The following is an 18,440-nucleotide window of genomic DNA, read 5'->3' as shown; positions in this document are numbered from 1 at the left end:
GATCACAGGGCTAGCCTTTGTCTCCCATACATTGCTGATGCCCACAAAGTTCAGTAACGCAGAAGCAACACTACAATACAGGATTAGAAAGAAAGTCACCAGAGCCAGATGTCAAGGTCCTCACAGGACATAATCATGACTTAATTCTGAGTGCAGAGACAGTCATTGGAAGGATTATATTTTTCAAAAGGATTTCTCTGCCTGTTGAATGAAGAATGAGTTTCAGTAATAAAGGCAAACTATGAGTTGGGAAGCTATACAGACAAGAAGTAAGATAATGTGTTTGAAAAAGAAGACAGTTGCTTGGAGATGAGGGGTGGGTGTACTGGGTGTATTTTTAGATAGAACCCACAGAATGTTTCGGGTGCAGGAATAAAATGGTAAGCACTCTATTCTAGTTAGAAGGCTAAAGGCATAGAGAAACGTATTCAATGATATTATAGCAGAAATTTCCCCAAATCCAAAAAGACAGGACAAGAAACATGACTCTTCAATACTGTAGTGTAGTTAAAGTGTCAAAAGTATAGAACAAAGTACAAATGCTGAAACCTGCCAGAGAAATGCAACTTGCTTAAAAATTTGAACCTATTAGAAAAATGTGCAAAAAAATGCATGACCTCAGTTTATTGGAATCTGAATACAGTGCCCAGGATGGATACATCTGACCGTGCTTGTGTGATATAAATATTCCACTGAAGGCTTAATCAAAGGACAGAGCCCAGCATCTGAACATTAACTTCTTTCTTTGTATGCCTTCTGAATCCAAGATCTTTATGTTATGGCTTTAAGTTTTCCATTCTTTTTGCCTTACCCTACTGGTAGTACAGCCTATGCCTTGGGGGAAGAAATCTCTAATGCCATGCATAAGGTCAGTGATTTCCATTGAAAAGGTTGTCAGCAACAGACAGCTTTGTGCCGTGGGGAAAAGTCAGCCATTGTTAGAGAGAGCGACCAGCACCACGATAATGACCTGAGGTGTTGAGCACTTAGAGAGCAGCTGCCCCTGGATGGACAACAGTAGGTTCTGCAAATGAGTCCACAGAGAACACATAAGAACAACTGAATGCAGTCATTATTCCAGAAAGCATAACATTAGAATGATAGCTTCTGCTGATAACTGACATTATCTTGAAAAAGAAAACTTTGGAATTTAAATTCAAAGATATAGTTATAAATGGACTCTATAGTCACTCATCTTAATAAATAATCATAACTATAATAGATTACCCAGTACAATGAGAAATCTTGTTAGTCTCATCTATGGATTTTCTTAAAAAGATTTATTTATTTATTTACTTATTTTATGTACCTTGATGTTTTGCTTATGTATGTCTGTTTAAGGATGTCAGGTCCCCCAGAACTGCAGTTATAGAGCCGCCATGTGGGTGCTGGGAATTGAACCTAGGTCCTCTGGAAGAGCAGCCAGTGCTCTTAACTGTAGCACCATCTCTCCAGGCATTATCCATGGGCTTTCATATAGTATCACAAAGTAGAAACAATAGTATTTACAGTATATTTGGGCATGGAAAATCAATTTTTAAAAAAATGATCTCTTAGAATGATTGCTACCTAAGGCTTCCAACCAAGGTTGCAACTTGAACTTTGAAAAAGAAGACTGGGGCTGGTGAGATGGCTCAGTGGGTAAGAGCACCCGACTGCTCTTCCGAAGGACAAGAGTTCAAATCCCAGCAACCACATGGTGGCTCACAACCATCCGTAACGAGATCTGGCGCCCTCTTCTGGAGTGTCTGAAGACAGCTGCAGTGTACTTATATATAATAAATAAATCTTTAAAAAAAAAAAAAGAAAGAAAAAGAAGACTAAGATGATTTTTAAAAGAACACATGTAGCAAAACAAACAAGCAAGCAAACAAAAACAGAAGTATTCCAAAGATGTAAGGCTACTGAAATCTTTGAGCTTGGGGTGGAGGTGGGGGTGCAGGGAAGAAAACAGGAAAGAACTGAGTCACTAGGTGGAGCCAAGGCATGGCCTTTGGAGTTTAGGGCATGGCCAAGCAGGGACTTCATTCCTTCCCTTCTCTCTCCAGACCTATGGCTGTCAGGGAGCCCTATGCTGTCATGTTACTCTCTGCCACTCACATCTCTACAAAGCTAATCCTGGCCAGGGACTTGTAGGCAAGAATAAATAAAAAGGGTGGTTGGAAGGAAGCACAGGAAAGAAACCTGCTTTCCTCTTCCCATGTTGGTAGCTCCTCGAGTAGAGGACTTCTTCGAATCCAATGCCACTGTACCTCTTATTTTAATCCCTATCCTGCCTTTTGATGTCAGATCCTCTGGCCTGTTATCCTTCACCTTCTGCCCATTCAGTGACACTCTCCTGTCCATACCTACTTTGTGGCAATGCTAGCAAGGCAATGGCGGAGACGACAGTCAGCATGAAACAGACAATACCTGGCCAGGGGGAACTCTTAGTGGAAAACACTCCGCACGTGCTAAAATAAAGCAAACTGTGTGCAAGGCCACAAGGGAAGTGGGTGGTGCTAAAAGCTTGCAATGGAAGACTTGCATCAGTGGTGAAGGTGCCAGACTTCCTGGAGAAGGCACAGCTGAATAGAGCTCCTAGAGAAGACAGCCAGGCAAACACATGCATTTAAAACAGGATGGGTGGGAAGCTGAGAGAGTGAAGGCAGATAGTCCATAGAGAAGCTGTGCACAGACCAGTCACCTTGGCAGTAACAGAGTCTTCTGTCTATCCTGAGAGCACCTGGAGCCATGGAAGGTGAGACGTCATTAGATGGTAGCATTTTGAAAAGGACCCTGCTTAAGTAAGGTGTGAGGAACAGATTGGAAGAGTCCACACTAAGAACTGAGGAGTGGTAGAGACCGTAACAGTGGGTGTGGAAAAGGAATGAACAAACCAGAGAGCCAACCACATGAGAACAGTTCGGAGTTGGATGTAGGGAATACAGAGCAAAGGAAAACAGGGTATGGAGAGCTCCAGGGTAGGTTTGCGGAGCAAGGCCATTTTGGTCAAGCAGAGTTGGAGTGTCTTTGAGCCATTCCAGAATAACACCAAATTAACAGTTGGATGTGTGAGGATACCTATAATGCAGAGGTCAGATGAGTGTAGGACTTCCACATACTGGTGGGCAATGAAGACAGCACTGTGGATGCAGATATGGAAGGAGGTATTGTTTTCTGTGCTGGGTTTAAGTACAGTGGACACGGTGGTGCGCTATGGGAGGAAGGCTAACTGAATGGGCCCTCTCCTGTGAGCCAGGGTATGGAAAGAAACATTGTTTTTGAAGGAATAGATGTTCAAGTATAGAAAGGGAAGGAGCTCCTGATGGAGCTTGATGGGTTAGCATCTTCCGCTGTCTCTGTGGGTGCAGTCAGCTCTGGAAGACACTGGTGCTCTGAGGACCGTTTATAGCACTGTCGCCATACATTCTTTTCATGCTCTCTCAGTTCAGTGAGCTCTTCTCACGGATGGATCCAGGTAATGGTTCACTGTGTACACTGTTGTCTTCTATGAGATGTGCTCATGTCTCTCAGAAACAACTGTTATAAAGTAGTGCAGTCATATATGTGAGATGTCTAAAGTCAGAGCTTGGTTACTTAAGGAGCCACAGACTCCCAGGATGCAGAGTCACTAAAGGATAAGGGAGTGGTCCACAGATTGTAATGCCCCAAAGAACTGAAGCTCACAAATTCCATGACTGCTAACATTTGGTTCAGGGCCTTTTCAGCCTGTGGAAGTACCCAATGGCTGAAGAAACATAAGAATTGTTCCACAGCCTCCTAGCTTCACATGGAGTCAGAGACCTTACTGTAGCAGCAGTAGCAGCAGCACCACACCAAGCTCTTCAGCAGACCCCGTGCTCGGAGCCTGCATTTCAACAGGTTGCTGTTGTTGCTGTTTGTTTGTTTGTTTGGTAAAGATTTACTTGTTATATGTAAGTACACTGTAGCTGTCTTCAGACACTCCAGAAGAGGGCGCCAGATCTTGTTACGGATGGTTGTGAGTCACCATGTGGTTACTGGGATTTGAACTCAGGACCTTCAGAAGAACAGTCAGTGCTCTTAACCGCTGAGCCATCTCTCCAGTCTCCTGTGATTCTTTTTTAAAATTTAAAATTACAGTTTATTATTTTCTGTGTGTGTATGTAGTGTGTGTGTGTGTGTGCGTGCGCGCGCGCGCGCGAATGTGTGTGTGTGTGTGTATTAAGCAGTGGGCAACTTCTAAGAGTTAGTTTTCAACTTTACCCACGTGGACCCCAGTCAGCCTTGGTGACAAGTTACCTGCTGACAAGGTGACTTAGTTACCTATGAGCCATCCCCCAGGCTCCCCCTGGTGATTGTTATTGCACATGCAACTTTGAGAAGCGTGACTCAGCAGGTCTGGTGTGGTGGATAAAGGGAAGGATAGCAGCCAGAGAAGGAAAACTGCACGTGAGGACCCCATAAGAGAGGGCCAGGATCCAAAAAGCTGAGTAGAAGGGAAAGGAGATGTGAGATCACAGGCAGAATACTGAGAAACTATTAGCCAAAGAAGACCTACTGACCTCCTCCTCCAGGAGGAGAGAAGTTTTAAGCCAGATGATGATGATGCCAGTAACTTCTCTGACTCAGGAGCTCTACATTAAATGACATTTTACAACTGTCTTGTTTTTGTATTTCTTTCCTGTAACCTCTTTAAACAGGCATGTGTCAATATATAAAAACACCAAATAGTTTATGATTTAAGTTCAACTTAAATTTATAAAAGTTGTTTGTGGCCGGGCGTGGTGGCGCATGCCTTTGATCCCAGCACTCGGGAGGCAGAGGCAGGCGGATTTCTGAGTCTGAGGCCAGCCTGGTCTACAGAGTGAGTTCCAGGACAGCCAGGGCCATACAGAGAAACCCTGTCTCAAAAAAACCAAAATAAATAAATAAATAAACAGTTGTTTGTGGTACTGGTTGAGTCATGGGGTTTACTAGACGAACATTATTCAAGTTGCTAAAGCTATACAAAGTTAAATGCATGTGCAAAAAAAGAAAGGAAAGAAAAGAAAAAAAGAAAAGAAACCTTGAAAGAACAGCAACAAAAAATCCTTAGTCTCTGCCTACAGTTTTTATGTCTGCAAAGTTTTCCAAATCAATAAAATGACCTGAGTTCATCTCACAGTCAGATTCATTAGCGATTTACTTCATTGGTTTTCTGGTGACCATTTATCATGAGGTATAGAATTCTCAGGATGAATGGGAAAAGTAAAAAACGTGACATGTTTGCCTCTTATATAAACTAAATATTTGATTTATAATACACAAATGAACAAACCACGATAGCTTGTCATGTCTTCTTAGTTTCTAATTTATTCAACCTCTGCTCAATATTGATCCTGGCAAGCTTCATGGCCCAAAGATAAATTTATTCACTCCACACTTTAGTCAGGAACAAGCCAAAAATTATAGATTTCTCCCAGGCAGATGATGACAGGCAGTCAGAGGGATGACAAATGGCTGTCTTTAGATATAGTAAGGACAGTTGGGCCAGACATTTCCGATAAAGATTGGAGTATGCTGGTCAGGTTCATCACAGTCATTAAAGCTGAGACCGCCTGCCACAAACACCCAGGCAGGAGCAGGGCACCAGCCTGCAGGGAAAGACAATTGGCCACTCAGAATTTTGCAGTGCGCCTCTAAGCGATAGCATGACATGATCATTTATCAAACAGAGACTGTCCAGAAAAGTGTCTGGTGCCTTGAGTAATTTATCGAGGGGCAGGAGAGTGAAAGGATTTTATTAAGGACAGGAAGGCAATGAACAACCAGAGCGTATCCAAAGGCTAATCATATTTCAGAACAGGATTAGTTTAGCCTTAAGTAAACATACGCTGGAGGGAGTGTGTCCAGGGTCATTTATCAAGTGAGGAATAATTAACAAAACTCCAAGCACTTTTTATCTGTATCAGTGTAAAGTTCTCTTGTTATGGGCATCATATTCAACAGTATGAAACATACAACACACAGTCCCTTAGAGTAAGAGGAATACAGAACTCTTGCACAGCTATGGCTGTGTTAAACCTGGAACAAAGGTTTCAAAAAGAGCACACGCTAAGGTGTGAGACTGAGGGCTGAGGTCTAGCTTTGAGACAGCTTTCTTACATGAAGGTAATGACTTGTGGGTCAGACGCTTCATCTTACATTTTGCTCTGTTGATCAAAATTAAGAGAAGGGGATTTAACTGAAGAACTGCAGGGCAAGCAAACACCTATGGACTTACCTGTTTTGTTCCCTGAACTTTGTATGCCATGATGATTAATTCTAAGCAATCACTTGTAAATAAAGACAGGAAACCAGGCATTGGAGGCACACACCTTTAATTCCAGCACTCAGGAGGCAGAGGCAAATGGATCTCTGAGTTCAAGTACAGACTTATCTACAAAGGGAGAGTTCCAGAACAACACAGAGAAACCCTGTAATAATAATAACAATGATAATAACAGTAATAGAGACTGGTGCATAGTAAGCAAAAGCCCCAGGAGCCAGAGGGCTGCTTCTGAGAAGACAATTCCTGTTTTGAGCCCTCCAAGTCAAGCATAGACTAAACTCTAGAGGTATATATATACCTTCAGAAAGTCACTATTTTGAAAAGATATCTGCATTATTTTTTTTCCAGTTTTTTCAAACAGGGTTTCTTTGTGCATCTCTGCTGTCCTGGAACTTGCTTGTAGACCAAATTGGCCTTGAACCCAGAGATCTATCTGCTTGCCTTTACCTTCCAAGTGCTGGGATTAAGGTGTGTGCCACCAATACCCGGCACACACCTATGTGTTTATTGTGCTATTTTTTTTTAAATAATTAAGATGTAGTCACAACTAAAGTACACAGCATTACTTTTGTTTGTTTGTTTGTTTGATGTTGTTTTTGTTTTTGTATTTCAAAACAGGGTTTCTCTGTATAGCCCTGGCTGTCCTAAAACTCACTCCGTAGACCAGGCTGGCCTTAAAATCACAGAGATCTGCCTGCTTCTGCTTCCTGAGTGTTGGGATATTGATTGCTTATGCATTTTATGTACGTAAGTACAATAAAGACATTCACCACTGCCACCCAGCCCTGTATTTCATTTTAAAACTAACTCTTTGGGCATATATAAAACACTCCAAGCATATATGCTTTCGTCAAATAGTAATTAAAGGAACATTTATCTTTTTAAATTTTATTTATTTATTTATTTATTTATTATATGTAAGTACACTGTAGCTGTCTGTCTTCAGACACACCAGAAGAGGGCATCAGATCTCATTAGGGATGGTTGTGAGCCACCATATGGTTGCTGGGATTTGAACTCAGTACCTTTGGAAGAACAGTGGGGTGCTCTTACCTGCTGAGCCATCTCACCAGCCCTGGAACATTTATTTTTAAAGAGTGGTGGGGAGAAAGCAAGAAAAAGAATGGCAGGAAGACAAAGGACTGGTGGGGGGTAGGGTGCGGTAGGGATGTTGACACTGGCTGAGGAAAGAGATGCAATGGGGAAAGAGGAGGTAAGGCAAGAAGACTGGAAGGCTGCTTCCAAATGCCTCTCATTGGCCTTCCTCACCACTATGGGATCTGTGAACTGTGAATTATTCTTTAAATATCATGCCATTTCTGGTAAGCTATAAAAGCATGCAAATAGTTATCAAGAAATATAAAACAAAGCTGACTGTGGTGATATACACTTTTAATTCCAGTACTCTGTAGGCAGAGGTAGGTAGATCTCTGTGAGTTCGAGGCCAGCCTGGTCTACACAGTAAATGCCAGACCAGTCAGGTCTACACAATGAGACCCTGTCAAAACCAAAACCAAACCAAAAAATAAATACAAACAAAATAAACAAACAGAAAAGCAGCAGCAACAACAAAAGAAGTAAAAGGAAATTATAACCCCAGTAAGATTATAATTTCAAAAGAAGTCCCTAGGCCCTAAAAAGATGAGCCAGGCATAACTGCTCAATGTGGTCTCCAGGTGATGTACAGGCGAGTAATTTTTTTTTTTTTTCTGTTTTGCAGTCTGACGGGATTTTCCCACATTCTTCATTTTAAAAAGGCAACAATGATGTTGCCTGCAGTGCTGGCAGACTGTGTTGTTTAATTTGATGAACCAGTGGGTTTTATTGGGACTACAGGAAGATAGGTGAAGGGTTACTTTCAGGAGCAGAAATGATTCAGACAGCTGCATCACCAAAACCCTTCTCCAGCATCCGTGATGCTCCCAAGCTGGGAGGGTGGAGCACACTGCCCAGGCTACAGGCAGCTCAACAGGCTGGGGAGTGTCCCTTCCAGGTGCCTCAGATGCTCTGAGCCTCTCTCTAGCAGATGGGGTAGTCCCTGCTCCTTCCAGACAGCTTCTCAGCAATGGCTGATGAAGTGTGCTTACTTGCTACTCTTCAATTGCCTTCAACTGTAAACTTTCATGGATTCCCCTGAGAATAGGGTATCTTCTATAAGTAGGAAGTGTTTTCCTAACTACAGATTGAGTTGATTTAGGGATGACATGATCAAGAGCAGCATGGTGATCCCTATTTTGCCTCCTCTAGCTTCCTCAAGATGAGTATACACAAAGCTGGTGGTCGTATGAGTTCTACCTGGGGAGCTAGGGTGCTGTAGAAATCATTAACCACCGTGAAAAGCAGTTGCACGAGGAGTATGAATAATGATAAAATCCCCATGCCTTCTCTTTTCTTTCCGGACTCCAGGACTTGGAGCTTTTACTGAGAAAACTGATGAAGCTGTGGAAAATGGATCTAAATGGAAATCCTGTTTGTCTTAAACCAAAATACAGGGACAAACTGATACTGATGTCCAAGTCACTGGGTGAGTGTTTTACATTAACCCAATTTAAAGCACTTGTTTAACTTTTAAGTTAATTTATCACCAGGCTTCCGGAAATATAACATCTGGATCTAGAAATTGGTCAACTTAAGTTTAAATGTTTGAATAATAGCAAAGTTAATTGTAAGAAGTAGGGCTGGCAAGATGGCTCTGAGGGTTAGAGCACTGACTGTTCTTCCAAAGGTCCTGAATTCAAATCCCAGCAACCACATGGTGGCTCACAACCATCTGTAACGAGATCTGACGCCCTCTTCTGGTGCATCTGAAGTCAGCTACAGTGTACTTATATATAATAATAAATAAGTCTTTGGGCCGGAGCAAGCAGGGACTGAGTGAGCAGAGTTGACCTGAGCGAGCAGGGCCGCCCAGAGCCAGCAGAGGTCTTAAAGTTCAATTCCCAAGAACCACACGAAGGCTCACAACCATCTGTACAGCTACAGTGTACTCGCTACAACTGATTGAGGCTTGCTCACCTGTCACTTGCATAGGAGCACATAAGAGGGGCCTGGTGAATTGCTTTATCAAATCCTAAAAAATAAGAAGTCTTGTTTTCTTTTTTGAATTGTTCAGTGTATTTCATAATTTATTAAGAGTGTCACTACATAAATCTAAGTCCAAGATTTATGCTGCATCTTTGAAAAACATGTAGAAATATTTGTATTGTTATCACTTTAACATTCTTAAGTCTACCCTACTGTCTTAGTCAGGGTTTCTATTCCTGCACAAACATCATGACCAAGAAGTGAGTTGGGGAAGAAAGGGTTTATTCAGTTTACACTTCCATACTGCTGTTCATCACCAAGGAAGTCAGGACTGGAACTCAAGCAAGTCAGGAAGCAGGAGCTGTTGCAGAAGCCATGGAGGGATGTTCTTTTTTTTTTTTTTTTAATATTTTTTTATTACGTATTTTCCTCAATTACATTTCCAATGCTATCCCAAAAGTCCCCCATTACCCCCCCCCACTTCCCTACCCACCCATTCCCATTCTTTTGGCCCTGGCATTCCCCTGTATTGGGGCATATAAAGTTTGCAAGTCCAATGGGCCTCTCTTTCCAGTGATGGCCGACTAGGCCATCTTTCGATACATATGCAGCTAGAGGGGATGTTCTTTACTGGCTTGCCTCCCCTGGCTTGCTCAGCCTGCTCTCTTACAGAACCAAGACTACCAGTCCAGAGATGGTCCCACCCACAAGGGGCCTTTCCCCCTTGATCACTAATTGAGAAAATGCCTTACAGTTGGATCTCATGGAGGCATTTCCTCAACTGAAGCTCCTTTCTCTGTGATAGTTCCAGCCTGTGTCAAGTTGACACAAAACCAGCCAGTACACCTACGCTGGAGGAAATGTACCAAAGTACTTGGGTGGTTTGTCAAAATTACAAAGCATCAATAGGACAGGCAATGCTATGTTACAAAGGAGCCTTGTGAGAGAGTGTTCTGCAGCCAAACTCTGGGGCTTGGTGTGCTTGGATATAAGAATTAATAAAGAGATAAAATATGATAAGTCATCTTCAAAACTTATAGCTGACTCATCATAATGCTAGTGCAGTGATTCTCTGGCAAGGAGAGAAGCAAATCAAATGATGGAAAATATTCTTTTTCTTAAAGTGTATGTGCAGGAGCTATCTATACACAGCCCACAAAGGTAGAAAACCAATGACACACAGAGAATTATGGCGGCATGATTTCAAAGTTGTGCAAGCAGCTGTGCTGGGCAGCCCCTCCCCTTTACCTCTCGGCACCACGCCCAGCTGCGTTAGTCTGCTTCACTCAGCCTGAGGGGAAAGCAAACGCAATCAATGTGTAATGAGTAAGAACATTCTACTATGAAGAAGGTCTGTGTCACAAGCCTTAAGGCCTATACATGGAAGGCAGAGGTTTGAGTTCAAGAACAGCTTAATGTATATATCGAGCATCAGGACAGCCAGAGCTATAATTGTGAGACCCTGACTCAAAAACAAAAATTCAATGTGGGCTGCAGTGTGGCTCATGGACTCATTAGGCCCCGAGGTTAATCTTTAGCTCTATAAAATTTCTCTCTCTCTTTTTTTTTCTGTGATTTGTTTTTGGTTTTTTGGGGGATATTTATTTCATTTACATTTCCAATGCTATCCCAAAAGTCCCGCACACACTCCCCCACCTACTACCCCACCCACCCACTCCCACTTCTTGGCCCTGTCATTCCCCTGTACTGAGGCATATAAAGTTTGCACCACTAATGGGCCTCTCTTTCCACTGATGGCCAACTAGGCCACCTTCTGATACATATGCAGCTGAGGCACGAGCTCCAGGGGGTTACTAAAAGCAAAAATTACTCAAACCTTCTCTTATATAACTATTCCTTCTATAACATACTTTATGATTACAAAATTAATACTTTAGAGAAAAAAGTCAGGTGGTAGCTGTGCACTCCTTTAATCCCAGCACTCAGGAAGCAGAGGCAGGCAGATTTCTGAGTTCGAGGCCAGCCTGGTCTACAGAGTGAGTTCCAGGACAGCCAGGGCTATACAGAGAAACCCTGTCTCGAAAAACAAAACAGACAAACAAACCAAAAAAAAAAAAAAAAAAAAAAAAAACCAAAACCAAAAAAAACCTTTGGTGTATGTCTTTCAAGTCTATGCACATATCCATATAACAAGTAATTTGAATTGAATTTTGTCTTTGTTGTTCTCATTTATCTTCTTTTTTTTTTTTTTTTTTTTTGTTTTTCGAGACAGGGTTTCTCTTTATAGCTCTGGCTTTCCTGGAGCTCACTTTGTAGACCAGGCTGGCCTCGAACTCAGAAATCCGCCTGCCTCTGCCTCCCGAGTGCTGGGATTAAAGGCGTGCGCCACCACGCCCGGCTTCATTTATCTTCTTTTTACCACATTTAAGACCAGACAACAACAACAACAACAACAATAAAAGTTAAAAATCTATGAAGGACCATTTTATGTTTTGCAGTTTACCCAGTCCTCAATAAATGAAACAAACCCTACAGACCTGGTTTACATAGCGTGGGTGGAAAGCACATTTCATGTGGAGAACAAATTGTTAAAGTGAAATCAATCTCACTCTATTGTCAGTTACCTGCTCTCTCTCCAAAATCACCTCTATGCATAAGAGCCTTAGGCAAGACTATGTGCTAAAAATGACATGGAATCAGATTACGCAAGACTGTGTGTGTGTGTGTGTGTGTGTGTGTACATACACGTGAATATATAGTCGCCCAAAATACACTAGCAAGTTATATAATTACTAAAAGAAGCACATATGTAAAGGCATTAATAAAGACAAGCACGTAAGAAACTGAGCATAAAAGTGGCTGATGTGGTTTTAAGTCCAAAAAAGCATAATGGCAAAACACCTTGCCAACTCCTCGAACTATAGTTTGGAAAGTGCTTGTCATTTAGGTAAGAAAGGTACAAAAAATGTAAAGTCATTACACCTCCAGCGACAAGGCCTCTGGTGCCCACAGCCAGCCACAGTTAGGAACTACGTGACACTAGTAAGGTATCTGGAGAAGGCATATTTACCTCAAGTGTATAACACCACGATGGCAGGGCTGTCTGATTGGTAGCTGTTAATCTCTTTGCCTGAGTTAAACATTACCATACGTGTCCCTGGCCAGGGTAAATGTGGTCCTTCTGGGCCAGCACTCTGCCTGCTGCCTGCAGTCTCCTGCATGCTGGAGTCTGTCACCTGTGGGCGAGGAACAGACCACTACACTCTGTATATTACTCTACTTTATACTTTAAATACAACATTATTTTAAAACAATACTTTTAATACAATATTGCAGGTATTTAAGTGGCAGCATTAAATCTTTCAACAGTAGAATCAACTTTTATTTTTTAAAGATTTATTTATTTTATGTATTTGAGTACACTGTCCTGTCCCTGTCTTCAGACACTCCAGAAGAGGGCATCAGATTCAATTACAGATGGTTGTGAGCCACCATGTGGTGCTGGGAATTGAACTCTGCACCTTTGGAAGAGCAGTCAGTGCTCTTAACCACTGAGCCATCTCTCCAGCCCCAAATCAACTTTTTTCAGAGTAGTCTCAGGCACCCTGAAAGAACATGACCAAAAAACTTTTCCTGTATCCTTACTACAGTCTGGGACTCAGTGGAAGACCTTACTCAGATGATGAAAAACAGCTTAAGAATTATACAGATACACTGTTAGAAAAGATAGTCTTTTTATTAAATAAAAGCCACATAAACCACTTTATGTGGTACAAATATAGGTAAAATAAAATAATGGACTTGTTTATTATTTTTTTCTCTCTTTTTTTTTAATTAAGTATTTTCCTCAATTACATTTCCAATGCTATCCAAAAAGTCCCCAATACACTCCCCCCCCAGACCCCCACCCACCCATCCCCACCCCTTGGCCCTGGCATTCCCCTGTACTGGGGCGTATAAAGTTGGCAAGATGGACTTGTTTATTATTTTATAAACAATCCATATATAATAAATTGTCACCTATCAGAAATTGTGTTAAAAGACATATACTAGAATGCTTACTATATATACATTTTTATATATGGTATATAAACATATGTATATAGGTAGTTTTATTTATATATATATACATATATATATACACATATATACACATACACATACATACGTATGTATATATGCACACACATATATGTATATATTTATGTGTATATATACATATATGTGTGTGTATATATGATATATATATTTGAGACAGGGTTTCTTTGTGTAGCCTTGAGTATTTTGGAACTCTCTATATAGACCAGGCTGGCCTCAAACTCAGCAATCTGCCTGCCTCTGCCTCCTGAGTGCTGGTATTAAAGGTGTGTGCCACTATGCCTGGCTTTTATATTATTTTGTTCTAAGACCAATAATTAAGTTTATAAATATGATTTTACTTGCATTGTAACATTTCTACTTTAAAAACGAACATAATCTTAGAAGGGGGATCAAGTCCAAACTGTTCCCAGTGAGCATCTTCAGTGGGGGAAGGCAGGGTATGAATAACAAAAGACCTTTTTTCTCTTCTTTCATTATGTTTCAGTTGTTTATAATAAGTGCATATTTTTTAAATCAGGAAACTAAAAAATAGAGAAAAACTCAACAAGTATAAGTGTAAAGGCCAGAAGGATAATGCAGTCAGTCTAGGGTGTGCCATAAATGAGGATTCACGTCAAAGGCCAAGCAGGCTGACTCACGCTAGTGGTTCTAGCACTGAGGAAAAAGACTACACACACACACACACACACACACACACATGGAAACACATACACATGCACACACACACACACCATAAAATTAAAAATAAGTGTATAAGTAAGGATTTTTCTTAATTATTTTTTAAAGATTTATTTATTTATTTTATGTATATATAAGTACACTGTCACTGTCTTCAGACACACCAGAAGAGGACAATAGATCCAACTACAGATGGTTGTGAGTCACCATGTGGTTGCTGGGAATTGAACTCATGACCTTTGGAGGAACAGCCAGTGCTCTTAACTGCTGAGCCATCTTTCCAGCCCCCCAATTATTTTTTAATAAAACATGTATATGCTATATTTTGATCAGGTTTTCCCCTCCCTAACAACTCCCAGACCATCCTCACCTTTCCACTTCCCCACACAATGCCATGCCCTTTCTTTCTCTTTAAAGAAAGAAAGAAGGAACACACACAAAACAAAAACCAAACCACCACAAAAACAAAACCCAAAATATATAAGCAAAAGACAAATGAGATTTTTTAAAAAATGCCCAAACAAAGCAAAATGAGATGAAAAGTCCACAAAAAATAGCACTGAGTTTGTATTTGTTGGCCAAATACAAACATTGGGCCTACCAGGGCATGGGGACCTACCCTGAAGTATAGTTAATTTATCCAGAGAGAATTATTAGGAGGAAGCTAAGTTTTCATTTCCCAGGAGATATTACTTGCAGATAGCTTCTTGGTAGGATTGTGAACCCATGTCCACTTCCCATCTCAGTGATGGGCCCCCATTTATCTGTGAAGGCCCTGGACATGCTCTATGGGATGTATATGGTCCCTGTGGGTTCATATGTGCACCACTGTTCTGTCTGGAGGTCCCTGCTTCTTTGCAGCAGACATTACTTCTGGTTGTACAGTCATTCTGCTTCCTCTTCAGCATATATCTCTGAGTCCTGGGGAGGAGGGGTGGGCCTTAATTGAAGACACCCCATTTATGACCGAGAGCTTGGTCTCTCACTCGTTGTGCAGTGTCCAGTTGTGGGTGTTGGTGTTAGTTCCCATCTACTGCAAGAAGCTTCTCTGACAACGGCCGAACAAGGCACTGACTCATTAGGAGTCATTTCCTAATAGCATGTGTTCCTTTAGCAGAACAATAGGACTTAGTTTTCCCCTAGCCTCATTGCTTATCCACTTTCAGGCTCTTGGCCACAGGGTCAAGCATGGGTGCCATCAGAGAGTAGTTGGTTACTCCCAAAACGCATGTGCCTCTATTGTACCAGCAGATCTTGAAGGCAGGTCACCATTGACCTTGAACCAGGGTTTGTAACTGGAAGTATATATTTTTATTTTCATATATATATGTATACACACACACACACACACACACACACACACACACACACACACACACTGTATTTTTAACATACATGTCTTCTCCAGAATTTCTTGATGGAAAAGAAATAAAAGATATGGAAAGACAATTCCTAACGAATTGGAAAGCATCCAAAGATGCCAAGAAAATCAGCAAGAAAAGGAGGAGCAGAAGTGAGGATGCAAGCAACTCCTACATAAGTAAGTGTTCATCACTAGCCACCACTTCCAGCAAAGGGAGCAGTGTCACACAAGCTACAAAAACCAAGTGGGTAGTGGTGAGGGTTTACTGTGGTGGGGATTTTGGCCTTTAATGTGTATTCAGTTACCTAGTTGTCAACGAAGATAAAGATAGAAATTTTACCTGCAGTGAAAATGGTAGCCAGTATGAACAAACCCTGCACTGGGTTCACACTGGCTGAGCCTGTGTTAGCCACATACAGGATCATGCTGAGTGTGGGGAAAATATGAGGTTTTATTCCAGCAAGTACATATGTCAGTTGCATAAAATGATAAAACAGTCAAATTATAAACTGTGAAACCTAAGTCACTATAACATCAGTGCAAAACAATCCCATTTTTTTTATTAAGATAAAAATTTGTATACATGGTTGCTCACATCCATAACCCAGCACTCAGGATGCTGAAACAGGAGGATCACAATCAGTTTAAGGCCAATCTGAGTTACATGATGAGTTCCATGACAGTCTAGGCAATGGAATGAGATCCAGTAAAATCAACAAACAAATATTAAAATGAAATATAAGTCAACCACATCTGACCTGCACTCTGTGGCCAGTCCATGTCTTGTGCACATGCTAGAGCCTAAATGCTTGGGTTATGGTATGCTTGGCTGTGTTAGAAAAGACATCCTAGCCTCTGCCTAATTAATGCAACTAAATGCAAATAAGAGTAATGTAACAGTTATCTTGGCCATATGAAGAAGCCTACCAGACCTGACCCGCAGAGTCTTTAGTGCAATAAGCCTCTTGCACCCACAATAGTGTGTGAGTCTCAGCATCTTGCTCCACAACTAACTTTTCTTGGTACCTTTGGATGCAGGAGCTGGAAGCATTCCAGGGCAGCTGTGAGGGATTGGACCCCGGGCAGGACAGTTGCAGAGACAGCACAGAGGTCTGTCACTCTAGGAGAAGGTTGAAGTGAGGAAGGTGGAGTAGAAAGGCACGGTGAGGGTGGGGGTCTGGCGATCTTGCCATATCCTGCCTCTGAGTAGGGACCATTGGAAAGCACTTAGGAGAGTTTGGGACTTGGTTAGCTGACAGTATGTCAATAGTTGACACTGTGCTAGCAATGCACATCTCCCAGGGTCTGAAACTTGTAAAGCACACAGGAGGCATTTCTTGTTTTTCCTCCTGGCTGTATTCTTAGATATTAAGAAGGCTAAGGCAGAGAGAGTTCAAATTTGAGGCTGGTCCAGGCAACTTTTCCTGTCTCAAAATAGGGAAGGGCATGCCAGCTCACTGGTAGAGTACTGTATAGCACTCTAGCTCCTCCCCCCTCCCCCCTCCAGCATTTTATGGCTTTCAGTACCACACCAAAGCATCTTATTAATATTGGAATACACATAGAATTAAACACGAAAACTAAACCTACAGCCGGGCATGGTGGCCCAGGCCTTTAATCCCAGCACTTGGGAGGTAGAGGCAGGCAGATTTCTGAGTTCAAGACCAGCCTGGTTTACAGAGTGAGTTCCAGGACAGCCAGGGTTACACAGAGAAACCCTGTCTTGAAAAAAGAAAGAGAGAGAGAGGAAGAAAGAAAGGAAGGAAAGAAAGAAGAAAGAAAGGAAGAAAGAAGAAAGAAAGAAAAAGAGTTCAGAAAGAGCTAAAAAGGGTGAGCTTATTCAGAAGTAAGCTTCTGAGATTACAGTTATATCAGGTGAATAAAAGTTACTTTTAAGGCCGGGCAGTGGTGGCGCACGCCTTTAATCCCAACACTCGGGAGGCAGAGGCAAGCAGATTTCTGGGTTTGAGGCCAGCCTGGTCTACAAAGTGAGTTCCAGGACAGCCAGGGCTATACAGAGAAACCCTGTCTCGAAAAAACAAACAAACAAACAAAAAAAAACCCAAACAAACAAAAAGTTACTTTTACAGGGCTTAGAGGTAAACAAGGCCTTCCCCACTAAAAGGGACATCATGCAAGAAACCATAAATGATATAGAATGATAACTGCTCAAGTAAAGGTATGAACATATCTCAACAACTAACTATACATGACTAGTTCACACCCTAAACATTACTTTGAAAATAAATTTAAAAGAGCAATATTTAAGTCAATTATGTTTTTATTAAGGCTAACATGTTCATTTTCTCTAAAGAATTAACTATGAATTTTCTTGTGTTTTTTTTTAATGTGTAAACGTCTGTGATGTTTTATTTTGGGTATTAAATCATTATTGACTTTACTGTAGATTTGTCTTTGTTTAATTCCATCCCATAACATATAATTTAAGATACTAACATATACTATTTGATAATCTGGTAATTAGTTTCAAAGCAGGATGCCTTTAATTCTTTGTATGCTGCAGGTAACTTTGAAACAGTGCATCACATAGTTCCTGTTTGTTACCCACAGGTGGGTAAGCCTAAAGTAATCTTCTTCTCCGATGTGCAGAGATGCCTTGTACACGGAAATGCAGCTTCAAAATGCCCCCAAGAAGATAGAACTACAATTACTGAAGACATAGGGTAGGTCCTTCAAACGTTTCTATAGTTTGTCTTTTTCAGGGGAGTGAGGCTATCTCATTGTCAACACAGACGAAGAGAGATCCTCCTAGCTATCTGTTCTCTGTTCTTTTTACACACACACACACACACACACACACACACACACACACACACACACACTTTAATGTTGGTCACCACAAACATTCATAAAACTGTGGAGGGTAGGGATGGTTCTAGAAAAGTTGGGAGTTTCTAGATGCACTCAGGGAAGGAAAGGTAGGGGCAGGAAAGTCCCTAAAGATGTCTGAATCTTGAGAGGAAAGGGACCACCTAGAGGCCTCAGGGAGTGATGGGCTCTAGTGACAGGGGGTGGAAG

At 41.5% G+C, this 18,440-nt stretch overlaps 1 protein-coding gene across 1 annotated transcript in view; it reads left to right on the top strand.

Moving 5' to 3' along the window:
* Ppp1r42 (protein phosphatase 1 regulatory subunit 42) overlaps window positions 1-18,440 on the top strand; it is a 42,053-nt gene that overhangs the window by 13,812 nt on the left and 9,801 nt on the right. The window contains exons 6-8 of the mRNA XM_021167540.2: window positions 8,681-8,798; window positions 15,447-15,578; window positions 17,926-18,085. Coding sequence (XP_021023199.1) covers window positions 8,681-8,798; window positions 15,447-15,578; window positions 17,926-18,085 — 410 coding nt within the window. The remainder of the gene's footprint in view (window positions 1-8,680; window positions 8,799-15,446; window positions 15,579-17,925; window positions 18,086-18,440) is intronic.

The sequence above is a fragment of the Mus caroli genome, unplaced genomic scaffold (assembly GCF_978045245.1).
Source record: "Mus caroli unplaced genomic scaffold, Mus_caroli_1 scaffold_1, whole genome shotgun sequence".
Taxonomy (NCBI): domain Eukaryota; kingdom Metazoa; phylum Chordata; class Mammalia; order Rodentia; family Muridae; genus Mus; species Mus caroli.
Note: the sequence above shows the minus strand (reverse complement) of the source record. Positions and strands in the feature narration are given on the sequence as shown.